At 43.6% G+C, this 20251-nt stretch overlaps 1 protein-coding gene across 2 annotated transcripts in view; it reads right to left on the bottom strand.

The window, feature by feature from the left end:
- The window catches only part of TRDMT1 (tRNA aspartic acid methyltransferase 1), a 694418-nt gene that overhangs the window by 465658 nt on the left and 208509 nt on the right, over nucleotides 1-20251 (bottom strand). For both annotated transcript variants that reach the window (XM_044060609.1, XM_044060610.1), the window contains exon 4: nucleotides 19471-19536. In XM_044060609.1, coding sequence (XP_043916544.1) covers nucleotides 19471-19536 — 66 coding nt within the window. The remainder of the gene's footprint in view (nucleotides 1-19470; nucleotides 19537-20251) is intronic.

The raw sequence follows: 20251 nt of genomic DNA, 5'->3' as shown, positions 1-20251 counted from the left end.
CTTATCTACTAGGACACAGGTGACCTGCAAACCTTTGACCCAACACAGTTTGGTTTTCTTAAGGTTAGATCATGCTTAGTGAATCTGGTGGACTTCTTTGAAAATGTCACCAAAGACCTGGATGAAGGCAAAACAGTACATACTGCCTATCTTGACTTAGTCAAAGTTTTTAACACAATCCCCCACTTGGGTATCAATGAGAAACTCTCCCACCTGTGTAGTGTAGAAAATCTAATTCTGATAACATTACAACAGGATAATGTAATGGATCCCCAAATTAAGGAAAAACCAGTGGACCAGAAAACATCGGATCAGTTGCCATATGAAGATACTTTGGAGTCTTCCATAGAAAACCAGTACAAAAGTTCATTTTTAGTTGCACAGCAAGGGAAGGCACAGGAAACTGTGCCAACTCTGACACAGTCAATGTTGTGGGGAAATAGGACAGTGAAGTCCCCTATGAAAGAACAATGGATGACACAGGATGAAACTGAAGAGAACGTGGCACGGGAAGATGCTCTGGAAGTTTCTGTAGAATACCCACAGGAAATGGAGAACAAAGAATGTGCCCTCAGTTTAGATGAACATGATCACGAGAAGGGTTACTTGACTTAATAGAGATGGACAGACATATTAAGATCAAGGAAAGAAACAAACTACAGAAAGTCAATAAAACCCAGAAAGTTAGAAGTCTGATAAAACAAATGAGCACAATAATTAGAAATGTTCCTAGAGATTCATGCAATATAATATAAGTAAACAGGATATATCACTGTGCAGCTAAATTAAATACATAGGACAGTAAGGGATAGGAATGGGAGAAATCAAATGCCTTCATGGAAGTGTCGAATAGAGAAAACTATAAAGCAATTAATACAAGAAGTGTCACTGTTAGAAGAGTATAGAACAGGGAACAGATGAACAAAAATACTCAGAAAAACAGACGTGAAAAAAGCAATGTACATTAACAGAACAGATCAGGATCTATCGTGCACTATCACAAATAATGAAGTAAAAATATCAGCACGGGCAGAGAAAACTTAGAAGATATGCAGATAAATAAAAGGAAAATACAAAAAAAGAAATTTATTGATGACCCAAAACAGTTATACAAAGAATAGGGAGACAAGGCAAAAGGAACTGAAACACCACCAAAAAAAGAAGAAATAGTTATGTTTTGGAGAAATATCTATGAAGATCCTGTGGAATTTAAAGATGCTAAATGGACAGAAGAAGTAAAAGAAAGAGTAAGAAGTTCAAATGTACAGGATATGAAATGGGATAAAGTAACAGTCAGGGAGATTGAAACAAAGTTAAGAAAAGCTCCTAATTGGAAAACTCCAGTCCCAAATGCAGTATCTAACTTCTATTTAAAAGTATTAACATGTTTACATGAAAATTTAGCCATGATTAAAAACTATTTATATGAGCACCCCGAACAAACACCACACTAGTCAACAACGGGAAAAACAATATCTTACTGAAGAGCGAACCTGCAAGCTTTCCTAAAAATTATTGACCAATCACTTGCTTTCCAACAACATATAAACTATACACGGGAATTGATGCCAACAGAGTTTACAGTCATTTAGAAGAAAACTCAATCATGGCAACAGAACAAAAGGGTAACAAAAGAAAATCATATGGAACAGTCATAATGGAAAACTGTAAAAAGGGGAAGAATCTAAGTATGGCATGGATAGACTACAAAAAAGTATTTGACAACATCTCGCATACATGGATAAAAAGAGTGCTTAAAAATGTACAAGATACACCCAACACCATACCTCCCAACTGTACCGAATTACTCGGTTTTCGCCGAGTTTTGGGGTCCAAATAATGGGATGCTACGATTCCTGAGTGGAACCCCTTCATTCCTGATTTTTTTTTAATTTTTCTTTTTTTTTCGTGCTTTTTGAGCAGACGTCATCACATGCGTGATGATGCCAGCTCCGCCAGCCTGTCGGATCTGAAGCTTAACAGCACACATTTCCGACTGGCTGCAATCGCGAAAACAACTGCTGCATGGGAAAAATGATGGAGAACCCTTTGGTACTGCTGGCTGCGAGCACTGTGGAAATGACTGCTGCATTGCTCTGGGCTGAACGGAAGGTATTTATTTGCTCTGGATTGGAATCAGAAACAACTGCAGGTATTTATTTGCTCTGCTTGTCCGCTGCTATGGAGTTGGAGTTGAAGTTTGCTTTTTTCTTTGTCAACTGCTGCAGGTATTTATTTTTTCTGCTTGTCCACTGCTATGTACGGATTTGGAGTTTGTTTGCTTTTTTCTTTGTCAACTGGAGGTATTTATTTGCTCTGCTGCTACGGAGTTGAAGTTTGCTTTGTGTGCTTTTGGAAATAATTGCGCTCTGCTGCTACGGAGTTGAAGTTTGCTTTTTTTCTTTGTCCGCTGGTACTGAGTTGAAATATGCCTTTTTCTTTGTTGACTGCAGGTATTTCTTTGCTCTGCTGCTAAGGAGTTGAAGTTAGCTTTTTTTCTTGCTACTGTGTGTGTGTGTGTGTGTGTTTGCGAACAGTTTGTGTACTGGTACCCAATTTATTCATGCAAATTCATGCCTGAAGCAAACATCAGTCTTTGACCACATCCTTTCAAAACAACCTCGGCACTTGCTCACACAGTGTCAAGCTCTGGGTGTTACATAAAAGAAAACATACTTTATGCTTGTCCCAGTTCTTTTTTTGACACTTGAGCAAAAAGGGAGCTTCATTTACCTTCATACTGTTATTATTTGACAAAGTTTTACATGCAAAGCAATCTGAGTAAAAAAAAAAATATTTGATGCTAGCTGTTTGTGTCTGAAAGTACATTTTTTCAGAATATTTTGTGAATAAGATACCATCTCCTGATTAGTTCACCAAAAAGTTATCAGGTGTCTTTCAAATTCATTCCAAAAATATTCCAGTTGCAGTTATTTTGTCTGAGATAACATCATTGATACTAAAAGTTATATTCTGTATGTAAGAGATAAAAATATTTGCACTTTTATACAACACAAAGATATTTTTCTGGTGCTCTTTCTATTCCACGGTGACATCCTAGAATTAAAATGTAGAAAAGTCTAAACAAAAGGAAGAACCTAGGATGGGATCTGGAAAAGCATAAAGTAAGAAAAAAAAGATTAAAACCATGAGGCCACTTAAATTTAAAAAGGTGAAATTTATGGGTATTCTATTGCCAATTACTCCAAGTAGTGCTTTTATCTTAATGGATACTGGAGTTATGGTTCAGCCCCCCCCCCCCACACACACACACACACATACTTGCTGGGATGAAAGCAAACTTTTAGTTATGTACTCACCATAACTTCAGATGTTTGGGATCCATCTCGCCTACATTCTGACTGATGGGTTCGGAGCCGATCCCTCGGCTCAGACTCGGCACGCTTATGCCAAAGAGCGAAGTCTCTTATTGGCTGAGCTTACTATATCCCAGGATGCACCACTACCAGTCCCCCAGATCTAGTTTGTCCGCATACATGCACACACGCATGCACTGCTTATATAACATTGACAGATGAAACAAGATAAAAAACAGTAGAACTCAAACCGTTCAATCTCTTCTGATCTCCAAGGCAGGGGGAAGGAGGGTGGGTTATTAGGAATGTAGGCGAGATGGATCCCAAACATCTGAAGTTATGGTGAGTACATAACTAAAAGATGTTATGTGATCCTATCTCGCCTACATTCTGACTGATGGGACAGCCCCTAGCACCTAAATCCTGGGTGGCTCACTGGAAAACACTCCTGAGTACCGTGGAACCAAATGATGCTCGCCCTTTAGATGCCACATCCAATTTATAGTGGGAAATGAAAGTGTGCGGGTTGGACCAAGTAGCCGCAGCACAAATCTCAGAAATAGCGAGTTTGGAATGAAATGCAATAGAGGTAGCCATAGCTCTAGTAGAGTGAGCTTTGACAGATGTTGTAAGTTGCTTATTTGAAGAGGAATAAGCCTGAGTTATGCAATCTCTAATCCATTTGGCAATAGTAGCTTTAGTGATGGTTTTACCCATTTTATTATCTGAAAAGGACATAAACAATTGATCTGTTTTTCGAATTTGTTGAGTCCTGTCTAGATAGAAGCGCAACTGCCTGTGAACATCCAATGTATGCAAGGTGTATTCCGCTTTGTTTGAAAATTTTGGAAAGAAAACTGGTAGCTCTAGAGATTGTTGGAGACAGAGATTAGAACAAACTTTTGGAACAAAAGATGGATTAGGCCTAAGTGATACTCTATCCTTGTGAAAAATCAAGTACGGTGGTTTGATAGATAGGGCTTGAAGTTCTGAAACTCTTCTTGCAGAGGTAATTGCAATTAAGAAGGCAGTTTTCCAAGACAGATATTTCAACTCACATGTAGCAGCCGGTTCAAAGGGGGAAGATGTTAAGGCACGAAGTACCAAATCAAGATCCCACGGAGGCGCAGGATGAAAAACTGGGGGTCTTAAAAGCACAGCACCTTTCATGAAAGTTTTACATAATCTGGTGCTCATCAACGGTGGGTCTATGGATTCGTGAAATTTGGAGATAGCTGCTAGTTGGACTTTAATAGTAGAGACTGAAGATCCTTGATTAAACAAGGATGTTAAAAATTTCAAGACCACTGGTACCGGGGCAGTAATAGGGTCTAAGCCTCTGAGTTGAGCCCAGATAGCAAACCTCTTCCACTTACTGTGATACAATTTCTTGGTGGTGGGTTTGTGGGCTGAAGATAAAATGTGAATAACTTCCGGGTCCAAGGTGTGATTTCTGACTAAAGTCGGAAGTGGAGGAGCCAAGCTGTTAATTTCAAAGTGTGAAGGGACTGGTGCTGTTGTCCCGACTGATGAACCAGAAGGTCTGGAGTTAGATCCAAAAACCAAGGACCGTCCAGAGTATATTTCTGTAGGTAGGGGAACCATACCTGACGAGGCCAGTACGGAGCAATTAGAATCATTGTGGACCCCAATTGGGAAGCTTTCTGGATGACTTTGGGGAGGAGTGGAACCGGAGGGAAAGCATAAAGCAGTCCTGTTGGCCAAGGTTGGACTAGAGCATCCGTAGCTGCCTCCCCTTGACGCGGGGTCAAGGAAAAGAACCTTTTGCACTTCGTGTTTTGTGGTGTTGCAAACAGGTCGCAGCACGGAATCCCCCATCTTTTGAAAATCTGAGCTGCTACTGTTTCATTCAGGGACCACTCGTGAGGAGAGAGAATAGTCCTGCTCAGTCTGTCTGCCAATACATTGGATTTTCCTGGAATGTGGGTCGCTACCAGGAAGCGGTTGGTAGCCACTGCCCATTCCCACACCCTCATGGCCTCTCTGCAAAGGGGGTAAGATCTGGTCCCTCCTTGTTTGTTTAGATACCAGACCACCGACATGTTGTCTGTGTGGATAGCGATGATGCCTTGAGGGAGAAACTTGTGGAGGGCTTGCAGGGACAGAAGTACAGCCCTCATTTCCAACACATTGATATGGAGAAATGTTTCGTTTGGAAGCCAAGAACCCTGAACTGACCTGCCCAGACAATGCCCCCCACCCCGTCTGGGAGGCATCCGTTGTCAAGGTGGCCACCGGAGGGGGTATAACAAAAGGTCTTCCCTGATTCAGATTGGATGGCAGAAGCCACCAGCGGAGGTCCCGTTTGCACGTTTCTGTAATCAGTATGTGATGATTGAGGGGGAGATCCTGAAAAGACCATTGTGTCGATAACAGCCACTGAAGAATCCTCATGTACAATCTTGTCAGAGGAACTAGGAGAACCGTGGCAGACATTGAACATAAAAGTTGCAGGACCATCCTGGCTGGGGCTTTGGATCTGAGAAGCAGGGCTCGGACTTGACCTTGTAATGTTTGTATCCTTTCGGTAGGAAGGAAGATTCGCATTAATTTTGAGTCTATCTCTGCTCCTATGAATATTATGCGCTGAGAAGGCAGCAAGACAGACTTTGACCAGTTGAATGTAATTCCCAGGGAAGCACCCAGGGAGATGGTGGCTTGTAGGTTCTCTAGTAGTAGATGCCTGGTGGTGGCAGTCAGGAGCCAGTCATCCAGATAGGGAAACACTTGGAATCCGAGACTCCTCAGGTGAGCAGTCACTACTGCCAAACACTTGGTGAACACCCTGGGGGCTGTGGTGAGACCAAAGGGCAGTGCACAAAATTGGAAATGACTGTCTCCCAGGCTGAAGCGCAGATACTTCCTGGACGCCTGATGTATCGGTATGTGATAATAGGCGTCCTTGAGATCTATGGAGCACATCCAAACATCTTTCTCCAACAATGTGAAAATGGATTGTAAAGTGACCATTCGGAACTTGGACTTCATGACGGACTGGTTTAGTTTGCTGAGATCCAAAATGGGTCGCAGGTCCCCTTGTCTTTTTTGGCACTAAAAAGAACCTTGAGTAATTTCCGGATCCGATCTGGTCTGTGGGGACCGGTTGGATGACTCCTTTTTCTAGCAGCTTTGAGGCTTCTACGGCTGCAATTTCCCTTTGACTAGGTGGTGGGTCCGGGATTTTTTTGGACGGTGGGGGTGAGTGTGTGAAGGGAATGGTGTAACCTCCGGCAATAATCCGAAGCACCCATCTGTCCTGAGTAATAGCCTCCCAGGCTTTTAGGTGCTTGGCAAAACGGCACCCGACTGGCTCCGGAGCAGCACAGCCGGGCAATCCCTCATGGAGTGTGGGAGGCTGAAGAGCCACGAAAGGACTTGCGGTCTCCAGTGTTGCAGGGGCCTCTGCCGCCTCTGGGACGGCGTCTCCCAGAAAAATTTCCCCGTCCTCTGCCTCTGGAAGGGGAATCTTCCTGCTGTTGGGGAAAGAATTTCTGTGATTTGTGGATCCACATCTTCCCTCCTCTTTAGCCTTGGGATAAGGCCGAAAGGGAGTGGAATAACGTGCTCCTACGGCAGATAAAGTCTTTCCCTCCTGCTCACAGCAGGTAAGAGTGTCTTTTACCTTGGGTCCAAACAAAGAGGACCCATCAAAGGGAGCGTCGGCAAAGGAAGACTTGAAGGCCTCCGTGAAATGACACAACGGAGCCAGGCTTGTCTCCGAGAGCCACGCCTGTGCCTGCCGCTCTTCCGCCCCTTCGGCCGCATATGAAATGAGCCTCATGGACGAGTTAGAAATCGAGGTAAGGATAGCCAACTGAGAGCTAACCGACTGGGCTAGCTGCTCAGGTAGGTTACCTGAGAGGGAGTCTGAGAGCTCCTTGACCAGATCCCTCTGTAGTCTGGTGAAATGTGCCAAATAATTCAGGGACCTCAGAGTAAAGGCCGCTGAAGTCAGGGTGTGCTTCCTGCATCGTCCATGCTCCTAGACTCCTTATTAGGAGGATGGACGGACGTTGAAGCCTCTGCCATGTCCTGCTGGGTAGCAGATGCCACCACCATGGCATCTACAGCCACGCCTTTTGTTAAGAACTCCTTCTCGGGTGGGGCAGACAAAAATTTGTTAGGGCGAGAAGGCACTGGTTCCACAGTATCTGGATGTTCCCACGCCCTCCGACAAACCAAATCCAGGAGCTCGTCGAAGGGCGGAGACACCCAGGAGGTGGAGGGCTGAGCCCCGAAGGCCTTGAGGAACACCGACTCATCAGCGGAGGGGGGTTTGGAATTCCAGCCGCCTCATTGCTTAAGGATCTCTAGAATGTCTGCAAATGAGACATCATCCGAGGACGACTTAGGGGACCCCTCCGCATCCTAATCAGTGTCCGATGTAAGAGACTCATCGGGGGAGTCCACGTGCTCCCTCTTGCACGATCTCTTCCTTGGGGGCTCGCTCCTCCGAAGACAACTCCGAAAGACCCTCAGGAGGAGGGGAACCCCCAGTGGGGGTAACCTCAGGCCCCGGGGCTCCGCTGCCTAGAGACAGGGGAACTGCCAAAGACCCAGTCTCCATGCCCAGGGAAGGTGCCAGTAAAGCCGTAGAGATGGCCGAAGAAGACTTGGCCAAGGCACTCCTCATAGCTCTGAAAGCCGGACCCCCAGAATCCTGGGAGGGTTCGGTCCCCGAAGCCATGATAGCAGACGGAAGTCCCGCGGCCGAAGCACCGAGAGGGAGGCTCGGAACCGACAGCATTGGTCCCGAAACGTCACCCCCGGGTCCGGCCGAAGAAGTCCGTGTGCTAAACTCGGACCCAAAGGCCGGGGTTGGAGTAAGGGTCGGAGCCGATCCTAGGATCTCCACTGGCTCCATCAGCACCTGCTCCGACGGAGCCGAAGCGGTCGGAGGAGGAATGGCAATGGAGTGGGCTATCGGCTCCGAAGCCAACTGAGTCGGAGCCGAAACAAATTTCTGAAAGACTGGGGACTGGAACAGTCTTTGGAGCACCCTGTCTATGTCCGAATCTGACATCCTTGATGACCTGGAAGAGACCGAATGGGCCCGAGTAGGCCTCTCCAACGGCTCCAAGGGACTAGGGGACCGGCTCCGAATCGACTCTACAATTATCGGCGCCGAAGGAATGTCCAAACCAATTTCCATCGGTGCCGAAGAGGGCTTCGGCGCCGAGGAGGAAGTGTCTGAGCGGACAACCTTCATCGGCTCCGAGATCAGTGGAGCCGATGAAGATGACCCACCTCTCGATGCCCCAGACGACGGCTCCGAACCCAGAGGAGTCGAGGCTGGAGGCATCGAGGCAGACCGTTCCGCCCTCGGCTCGTAAGTCCGTGGAGCACAAGGAGAAGCCTGCCTATGTTTTTTGGCGGTCGGTTCCGACGGACTGGTCGGAGCCGACGCCCTTTTCTTTTTAGCAGGAGAGGAAGCTAATGCCTCTTCAAATGATGGTTTAATAAGGCCTTTTAGAATAAGTTTATTTTTCCTCTCTTGGAGGACCCTCGAGGAAAAAGCGTGACAGACGCTACAGGACTCCTGCAAATGTTTGGCGCCCAAACAGTACACACAGAGAGAGTGATCATCTGTGATCGACATTTTAAAACTGCACTTAGTGCACTTTTTAAACCCTGAAGGCCTAGGAGCCTGTGACATAATGGCAACCAAATCAGTGTATAACCAGTAAAAAACAAGACACACTAACTTTCACAAAGAAAGTTCTTTTCTTTGAATCAAGAACTGTCACAAATAGAAAGGTATGACCAAGGAATACAAGAACCTTTAAAATAAAAAGGAACTTGACAGACAACGGCTGACAAGGGAAGGCCCTTCAACCCAAAAGTAACCTCCAGTCAGACAAAGGCAATCACTACACAAAGTTTTTCCACAGAAAACACTTCAATCATACACAAAAATACGATATAGCTGTTAAAACAGCTTTTTGTTGAATTTTAAAGGAATTCCTGACGGGAAAGTAAGAGAAAAAACCCTACTTAGCTCAGCCAAGCTCGAGACCACGTCTTTGCTTGTTAGCGGCAAACGAGATCTGGGGGACTGGTAGTGGTGCATCCTGGGATATAGTAAGCTCAGCCAATAAGAGACTTCGCTCTTTGGCATAAGCGTGCCGAGTCGGAGCCGAGGGATTGGCTCCGAACCCATCAGTCAGAATGTAGGCGAGATAGGATCACATAACATCCATATTTTTCCAAGGGACTCTGAAGGAGAGAAACAATTTGGGGACAGTTTGTATGTGTTCAAGAGCAAAAGGTAAAGAATGTTCATGCAGAAAAACAGGCAAACATAGCCTAAAGTCCCTAGACACTACCACTTGTGAATTTATGCCTCATATTTTTGTTCTATTCCTCATTAAATCTGTGGTTTTCAGGATTTTTGTGGCAAATCATTGAAGGAATGAATTTACTAAATAATGACGGGCATTTGAATTTCAGACTAAATATTCTTCAGAAAATAAATGGTAATACAAAACTTTTTATTCTAGCAATTTTCTAAGTTTATAAGATCAGAATTTGAACTTTGTCCCTATTTTGGAGCAGTATTTCCCCATTACTGGCTTTGTCCAGTTTTTTTTGTGCTAAAAAATTAAAAGCACTACACCGTCACAAACTCCCCTTGAGTACTTTGTTCCCCATTGGCCCTTTTTTCAATTATAAAGGAATTCCCAATACTATTCTAGCATGTCCAAAGGTCAGTTGTCAATCTCCTGTCCGGTCCAGCTGGTGAATCTGGGAATCTTGAGGCAATGTTACAACTGCCAAATGTACACAGACAACCCTCTCCTCCTCCCAACAAATTCCAACACATGTGAGAGATGCAACCATATAGCCAAACTGGAGGGCTAAGCTCTCTCAACTCAGTACTGGTGTAACCAGTCAGGAGGAGAAGGAAACCACACTCACTACAATTCCAGTCTCACATAGACCTACCACGACAGCAAACCAAACACATAAACACACAAAAACATACTTGGAGGCTCTAAATAAAAATTTGCCTAAGCAACAGCGACCTCCAAAGCAGACACCCAAGCAACCGCTACCCCAAAACAAAACACGTGCAACACATAGCTCATAAAGCCAGTGTGCCGAACAGTCACAGCCCTTAAGGCTAAACAACACACCTGATACACTTGTAATAGGTGACTCTATCATCAGGCACCTGACGTCCCGCTCACCAGGCTGAACAAGGAGAAGGTCACGGTGAGCTGCCTGTCGGGCGCTAAGATCCGCCACATAACACAAGCACTCAGGTCACTCCAAGGCAAGTAAAAATATGACTCAGTCATTGTCCATGCTGGTGTGAATGACCTGAGACGTACCTCCCTGGACTACATCAAAAGAGACATAGAGGAGCTCTCTGAGCATGTAGCCCAGGCCGGTATGACCCTGACCTTGAGTAGCATCTTACCCTCACCAAGAATGATGCCACAATATGAAGACAAGATGATCAATTTCAACAACTGGCTTAAGTATTGCTGTCATTCAAAGGGGATCCAATGCCTGTCAGCCTGGGATGACATGCTCGACAAGCCACGATGCTTCGCTAGGGACGGCTTGCACCTGTCACCCCTGGGCTTTCGGATATTGGCAAAGGCTCTTGCTACCCCCATAGTGCCTTTTTTAGGCAAGGCTCAGAAGACAAACCCACCTCCATAGGTATCACAAGGGATAAGAAACTAAGAGTAATGCTACTCAACGCCAGAAGTCTAAACCTCAAGATGCACGCACTCGAAACTCTCCTTAGCATGGAGAACATCGATATCTGTGCAGTAACAGAAACCTTGTTCAAGGCTCCCGAGAGCACCCCAGCACTACCAGGTTATACCTCATACCATGTTTTTCGGCACCAAAACTTGGACCGAAATACAAAAGTAGGGGGAGTATCAATATTTGTCAAAGATACCCACACCTCCAGGTTGGTGGCACAGCACGAAGCATCAGAGACTATCCATGTGCAACTAACAGTGGGTAAAACTGCCTTCCAGTTTATAGCCTGCTACAGACCAGCCTCCCAAACCCAGGAACCCCACTCGGCCTTCCTAAGAACACTGGAAAACATGAAGGTCTCTCCAAACACCATTATACTGGGCGACTTCAACTACCCTAACATAGACTGGGAGCATTACTCTAGCTCCAACACCCTCGCCCAAAGGTTCCTAGAATTTATAAACTCAAATGCTATGGAACAACTTGTTGCCACTCCCACAAGAGGGGAAAACATACTGGACCTGATCATCACCAACATGGGGACTCTATGCTCCAGACCAGAAGTGTATCCCTCACTGGTAAGATCAGACCATAAACTAATCTCACTAGATATTCACATCCCGACCCCAGGCCCTGCCCAGAAAACCACAGTGAAAAACTTCTCTAAAGCAAATTTCTCACTCTTCAAAACCGAGGTGGAATCCTTCAAAGCCCCCGGGCCTCTGGAAAATACAGCCCAGACCACAGAATCCTTTATAAATGCATTCTATGAACACCTTCAGGAATGCATGGATCATGCAATCCCAAATAAAACCAAGACCCAATCCTCCAAAGTTAGGCGTCCTGTGTGGTGGACCCCAGCCATAAACAAACTATACAATAGAAGGAGGAAGCTACTACATGATAGAGCAAAATCCCAAAAAGGGAAGACATCTCTGATCAGTATTAGCAAAAAAGTACGGGCACTCATAAAATCGTCTAAGGCCAGCTTCGAGAGAAAAATTGCACAGGACACTAAGGATAAGTACAAGGCTTTCTTTAGTTATGTTAGGAACCTGGGTGGGAATTCCCAGATATGCTCAAAATTAGTCCAAAATGACAAAAAATACACAGAACCCACAGACATTGCCAACATCCTAGCTGACAGGTTCAGCGCAGACCCCCCCCCCCTTTCCCACCAAAAGGGCAAATATCTATCCCAGCGGAGTGCTGCCCCCCTGACATCTCAGATGCTCAGGTAAGAGCCGCCCTCTCCAAAGCAAAAAACACAGCATCAATGGGACCAGATGGTGTCCCGGGCTGCATCCTACATGAACTCCAAGAAGAACTAAATCCAAACATAAAACTACTGTTCAGTCTCAGCCTTACTACAGGATATGTACCCAAAGAGTGGCATACAGCAACAGTGGTCCCTCTCCACAAAGGTGGTGCCTCAACGGATTCTGGAAACTATCGCCCCATAAGCTTGACTAGCTTGGTCTGCAAAGCTATGGAAAGGATCATCATGGACTTCATAAATAAAGATATTGGGGACCAACAGACACTGGATCCTACCCAGTTCGGCTTTGTTAAGGGCAGATCCTGCCTCTTAAACCTGGTCGATTTCTTTGAAACAGTCACCAAGGCCATTGACAAGGGGAAGGTGGTCCACACAGCCTACCTGGACCGTGCAAAAGCCTTCAATACAATATCCCACTCGGGCATTATAGATAAGCTCACCAGCTTAAATATAAACCCCTATGTCACTAGATGAGTTGCAAACTGGCTCAAGGACAGAACCCACATGGTTAGAATTGCTGGAGCCATGTCAGACTCCAAACCAGTTACAAGTGGCGTCCCACAAGGCTCAGTCCTGGGACCTCTCTTGTTCAGTATATATTTCTCGGAGGTACAGGCTAACACGGAAGGACTGTGGCTGACCAAGTTCGCAGATAACTGCAAACTGGGCACCATAACAGACTCTCCAGCCGACACAAGCATCCTACAAAAGGGCCTCATAGAAACAGACAACTGGTGCCAGAGCCATGGCCTCAAGCTAAACGCCAAAAAGTGTATAATCATCCCCTTTGGCAAAAACAAAGTGCCCACAAATTACCATATAGGTGGTAATCCATTACGTACGGAAGAAGTAATTAGGGACCTGGGAACCCAAGTTGATAGCAATCTCTCATTTGTCAACCACGTGGCCAAAGTGGTTAGAAAAACATTTTATATAGCCCACCTAATCATGAAGGGATTCACATCTAGATCAGGGGAGGTCATCGTGCCTCTTTACTCATCCCTCATCAGGCCCATAATTGAGTACAATGCCCCTTTTGGGATGTACCTTACCAGACACCTGCAGCAACTGGAAAGACCCCAAAAGTACCTCACCAAGAAAATCAAAGGGCTCAAACAGATGCCATATGCTGCCCGATTAAAGAAACTCCAGTTCTACTCAGTGGCATACCACCTGCTTAGAGGCGATCTGTGCTTGACATATAAAGCCATGTCCAACCCAGAATTAATGGACATGCTGCACTTCAGAAAATCCAAATCCCATCGAGCTACACGCTCGAGAGACTTGAACCTCAGCACTGAAATAAATAGGACATGCTGGAGGGACAGATTCATAATCCAGAGGTTCCCTTTACTCTGAAATAAAATCCCAGTCCAGGTTAGGCAGAGTCCCTCAATGGCTCTCTTCAAGAGGAATCTTGATGAGTGGATGGGAGATAGTAGGTTTACCCCGGGTATCACTTCTGTGTCACTGTTAGACAGAGGCACAGTATACTAACCTCGAAAAAGGGCATAGCAAAATTAATTTAAAATGGGTGGCGAAAGCCAAACACACTCTGGCTAGGCTTATAAATGCCCTAGGGCAGATAGCCTAGTATGAACCTATGAACTTAAGACGTTGAGAGCTATGGTGAGAAGTGAGAATTGAATTCTGTATTCCCCCATTATTGGCTTTGTCTACGTTTTTTATGCTAAGAGGTTGAGAGCTAACTGAATTCACTAAATGATAGCCATTTAACTTTCAGTCTTCCTATCTTTCAGGAAACTGCTGATTTCGCATAGTGGTATGTTGCTCTGACTGTAGTACATACAGTCCTGGGTTCAAGACTTGGCAGTGAAATGCATGGTGGTAATACACCATTTTATTCTAGCAACTTTTCAAAATTATACAAGCAATGTTTAAAATGTGTCCCTGTTGTTGGCCTTTTGTCCCCCTCATCCAAAAAAAAAAACTGTTTTGCTTTGTTTAGCAGATATCTATTAATGTTTGTGCACTGTGCTATAAAATGTAAAAATAAAATCCATATAGTCATTGAAGTAGTAAAGCAGTATGCACACATTAGTGTTTATGGTAAATGGGGTGAAATAACCAGGTAATGGGACATTGGAATGGCTGCAGGGACTCTGGTGTTATATTTTGGTTCGGTTCTTCAGTTTGCATTTGAAAGTGGGGTTCCCACAACTCCACTGGAGTGGGCGGGGTTTTGTAATTATATACGCAAATTTTACGTTAATCAGTGTACAAATTTGTACCTATTTTTCATGGGCCTTGTCCAGATTTTTGATGTTTCCAGGTTGAGAGGTATGCCCAACACTAATCAATTACATTACAGAGACCATGAAACAGTGTCAAACCACTCTGCAGTTAAGCCATGATGAAGGACAAATTATAATTCCAGGAATAACAATTCAAAGGGGGTATTCCAAGGTGACTCAGACTAGGTCATGGCTAAAATTTGGCTCTCAGAAAACAACTAAGTGTAAAGACTTCATATCTTCTTTTTGTGGATGTTTTAAAACTGTATAGTTCATCAGATGAGGAACAGTAAGTACAAATGCAGGTGGTCAAAACTTTTTCAGACAATATAAAAATGTCATTTGATCTTGATAAATGTGCAAAGGCAACCATAAAAGCAGGAAAGCTGCAGCATCAAGAAAGCATCAATTTGGGACAGGAATGTGAAATAAAAGAACCAGAACAAGAGGGAGTGTATAAATATTTGGGAATCAGTGAATGATCAACAATAAAACATAAAACATGAACAAATGTGAATAAACTTAGTAAGGAATATTTTTAGAAGACTAAAGTTAATACTGAAAACAGCACTGACATCTAGGAACAAAAGTCCAAGCTATAAATCAATTATCTCTTCCTGTCCTAACATAGTTTTGGAGTGAATGACTGGCCCCAAAAGGTGTTCGATCAGTTGGAGAGGAAAGCAAGAAAGATGCTTCATGCTTATCAAATTATTTATAAAAATCAGTATATACCAAAATTATATATTCCTCATTCTGAAGGAGATATGGGCCTCCTCAAAATTGATTACATGTACAGATCTGCAATCGTAGGACTACATACACATCTGCTGACCTCACAAGACCCAAACATAGTGAAAGTTTTAAAACATGAGGAGAATAAATCTAAGATGACTTCCCTGCTTAGTTTTGCAGAAGCATATCAGTGTCAAGTGGGAATGGGAATCAAACCAGAAGTAGATAAAAATCAGGCAGCGACTGAATGTGCCAAAACAGAAGAAAGAATATAAGCTGAAGGATCAGATGAGAAGAAATATGGAAAAATGCATAAATATAGTTGCAAGTATAGAACACTCTTGGAACAATTTCATGATGATAAGGACTGAAAGCAGGAATGGTTAAGTAGAGGTGAATTTAAACCAAAAGACAAAAGGTTAGCAGGCATGTTGGTTTACAAAGTCCAATGAACATGTGGGAGAAACAGACACATGTGTGAAAAAGAACTAGAAACAGTTGGAGCATTTTGTTGCTGGTTGTGATATACTAATGGAAGGAGGACTGCATACCAAAAGGCATAATAATGTGGCAAGACTGCAGCAGTGGGTATTGTGCAAACATTATAATATTGAAGCAGCTGAAAAACACTGGAAACATCAGCCACAAAGCATTATAGAAAATGATGAAGTTAATATCACATGGGATCACCCATTACCAACAGTGCAAAACATAGATGCAAGAAAACCAGATATAGTAGTCCACGAAAGGACGACAAAAGCAGAACTGATCATTGAAATTGCTACGCCCAGTGACTACATTGTCTTACATATAGAGAGATACAAAGTATTAAAATATCAGGATTTGCAAACCGAAATGAGGGCAATAGGTAAAAAGGATACATAGACAGATCCTATAGTCGTAGGAGCAACGGGCCTTATGAAAAAGAATTTACAATCATACTTTGATATGTTAACAATACATGTAACGGCATATAAATTGCAGAAGTCATCACTACTTCTTCTTTCAGCTGCTCCCATTAGGGGTCGCCACAGCAGATCAACTGTTTCCATTTCTTCCTGTCCTCTGCATCTTGCTCTGTCACACCAACCACCTGCATGTCCTCTCTCACCAAATCCATAAACCTTATCTTAGGCCTTCCTCTTTTTCTGTTACCTGGCAGCTTCATCCTCTATACCAATATACTCTGCATCCTTCCTCAGCACATGTCCAAACCAACGTAATCTTGCCTCTCTGGCTTTGTCTCCAAACCTTCCAACCTCTAATATACTTATTCCTAATCCTGTCCATCCTCGTCACACCCAGTGCAAATCTTAACATCTTCAACTCTGCCACGTCAAGCTCTGACTCCTGCCTTTTTGTCAATGCCACTGTCTCCAACCCATATAACATAGCTGGTCTTACTACCCTCTTGTAGACCTTCCCTTTCACTCTTACTGGTACTTGCCTGTCACAAATCACTCCTGACACTCTTCTCCACCCACTCCATCCTGCCTGTACTCTCTTCTTCACCTCTCTTCCACACTCACCATTACTCTGAACTGTTGATCCCAAGTATTTAAACTCATCCACCTTCACCACCTCTACTCCCTGCATCCTCACCATTCCTCTATCCTCCCTCTCACTCACACACATATATTATGTCTTAGTCCTGCTGACTTTCATTCTTCTTCTCTCTAGAGCACATCTCCACCTCTCTAGGGTCTCCTCCACCTGTTCCCTACTCTCACTACAGATCACAATGTCATTTGCAAACATCATAGTCCACGGGGACTCCTGTCTGATCTCGTCTGTCAACCTGTCCACCACCACTGCAAATAAGAAAGGGCTCAGAGCTGATGCTTGATGTTATCCCACTTCCACCTTAAACACATCCATCACTCCTACCGCAGACCTCACACTACCCTTGTTCATATCCTGTACCACTCTTACATACTTCTCTGACACTCCCGACTTCCTCATACAATACCACAACTCCTCTCTAGGCACCCTGTCATATGCTTTCTCTAAATCCACAAAGACACAATGCAACTCTTTCTGACCTTCTCTGTACTTCTCCATCAATACTCTCAGAGCAAACATTGCATCTGTAGTGCTCTTTCCTGGCATTAAACCATACTGCTGATCACTAATCATCACCTCCCTTCTTAACCTAGCTTCCACTACTCTTTCCCATAACTTCATGCTGTGACTGATCAATTTAATCCCTCTGTAGTTACTACAGCTCTGCACATCACCCTTATTCTTAAAAATTGGTACCAAAACACTTTTTCTCCATTTCTCAGGCATCCTCTTACTTTCCAAGATTTCATTAAACAATCTAGTTAAAAACTCCACTGCCATTTCACCTCAACACCTCCATGCTTCCACAGGTATGTCATCTGGACCAACAGCCTTTCCATTCTTCATCCTCTTCATAGCTATCCTTACCTCCTCCTTGCTAATCCACTGCACTTCATGATTCACTATTGACACATCATCCAACCTTTTCTCCCTCTCATTCTCTTCATTCATCAGCCCGACAAAGTACTCTTTCCATCTGCTCAACACACTCTCCTTGCTTGTGAGTCATCACTACTGGGCACATTCCATGTGCTGCAAAGAGCATTTCTGGTTAGAATCAAAGATTGAACCAATACCAAATTCATGACCTTCAATCATACTTTGACTTAGGAATGGGGTCCATTCCCATTATCATATTAGAAACCCAGACGACTTGGAAGAAATAAAAAAAAAAAAGGGGAATGCCCCATATGTCGCTAGATGGGCAGCCAACTGGCTCACCGACAGAACACATATTGTCAAAGTTGGAATTCCACCTCTACCAGTAGACCACTTACCAGTTGTGTACCACAAGTATCTGTGCTGGGCCCTGTACTGTTTGGAATCTATTTCTCGGAAGTCCAGGTAAAAGTAGATGGCCTGTGGCTTACCAAGTTCTCCGATAACTGCCAACTGGGTGCAATCACTGAGTCCCCAAACAATGTTAATATATTACAAATGGGGCTAACACAAGCAAATTGTTGCTGCCAAAGTCATGGACTAAAATTAAATGCAAAAAAGGGCATTATTATCCCCTTTGGCAAAGAGGGATTCCCTGCAAATTACAATATTGACAGCACCACCATAAGCTTAAACCCAGTGGTGTAAGATTTGGGGACACAGGCTGATAGCAATCTAAACTTCGATCACTATGTGTCCACAGTGGTAAGGAAACCTTCTATGTTGTGCATCTCACAAGTAAAGGCATCACATCCAAAACTAAGGATGTTAGAACTCCTCTGTACTCGACCCTGATCAGACCACTGATAGAGTACAATGCTCCATTTTGCATGTACCTCACCAGACACCTGCAGCAGCTGGGGAGACCACAGAGGTTTCTCACCAAGAAAATTCAGGGCCTCCAAAACATGACCTACATAGAAAGACTGAAAGCCCTGTCACTCTCTGTATCCTACAGACTGCTGAGAGGCAACTTGTGGTTGGCCTACAAAGCAGTCTCAAATGGGACAAGAGTCACTCACTCCAGGGATCTTAAACTAGCTTGTGACATTAACAGAACATTCTGGACAGACAGATATATCTCCCTGAGATTGCCGCTTCTTTGGAATAAACTCCTAATTCACGTGAAGCAGAGCTCCTCGATGACCCTATTCAAGCGCAACCTAGACATCTAGATGGGAGACTATAAATTCACTCCAGGGGTGGCACCTATGTCTCTCATGGACAGGGGCAGTCTGTGCTGATCATAGACTCACACTGAGAACACTGGCCATCTAACCACGATCAATTAGGAAACACGGGCATAACATGGCTAGACTTGTAAAGGCCCTAGAGCCATTAGCCTAGTAATCTCCTATGAACTTATGAAAGTTGTAATCTACAATTTAAAAAAAAATTTAGTTAAACAAATTCATGGAATTTAGTCATGTTTTCCTTTCAATGTAATTGTATATCCATATGTAACAACATCATTTACTACAAATCTATGAGCCTTCTAAGCTGCCTCAAAGTGCCTGTTGGCTAGGTCATAGCAGAAAAAGGTAAAGTGATCTGCTCCCTCACCAGTTTAACAAATGTACAAACAAATTAAATAAATAAATAAATAAAATATAACACAAATTAAGCTGAATTACTGTACCTTGCAGATGATGTTTCAAAGCCTTTAACATTCTCAAGAAGAATACATTTTGGGAGCTTTTTCAGACTAGGTAAAGAAATGAAGCAAATAAAAAATATGCTTTAATAATATTCCTTTACATACATGTACACAGGAACAGCAGGCAATAAAAGCAGCTATCAAGATAATGTAAAATGTGTACGACTTTTTGCCATGTCAACTGATCATACACCTGCAACACAGTTCTGCATACAACTTAGTCAGAGAGAGGATTACCTGAAAATTCTCTTTTTGGTTACACAAGTCATCAGCTAAAAATAATGGCTGCATTTCTGAAGTGTGCATGGGGCAGCACTAGGAGACAACAGTGCATTTTTTAGCTAGAGAATATGAGCAAAAATAAAAGAGTGAGTAAAACATAGAAATCTATTATGCTACAAGGCCTGCTATCTTTCTTAACAGAAAAAGTAAATTTTTGTTGTGAACAGTACTGCACAGTAGAAACAAGAAAGACGCTGTTAGAGGACTTGCTTTATGTATTTGCAAATATGGTACAATATAGGGTCGAAATGAGCATCTAGGTATGTCAGCCTTCTGGAAATATCAAATTTCACTTCCAGGGGTACAAAGTGACCCCTTTGGACACACTGTATCTTACTCTGGAGTCCTGGGATATGCATGTTTTAACAGACTATACTCAAACAACAGGATTTTCTAAAAATGAAAGTTATGTACTCACCATAACGATAGATCTGTGTTGTCTGCTTCCATTCTTCATCAATGGATGGATCTTCAGATTCAA

The sequence above is a fragment of the Protopterus annectens genome, chromosome 2.part0, assembly GCF_019279795.1.
Source record: "Protopterus annectens isolate FY-2018-M chromosome 2.part0, PAN1.0, whole genome shotgun sequence".
In the NCBI taxonomy this organism is placed as follows: Eukaryota; Metazoa; Chordata; order Ceratodontiformes; family Protopteridae; genus Protopterus; species Protopterus annectens.
The sequence above is the reverse complement of the archived record's forward strand: the minus strand, read 5'-3'. Positions and strand labels throughout refer to the sequence as shown.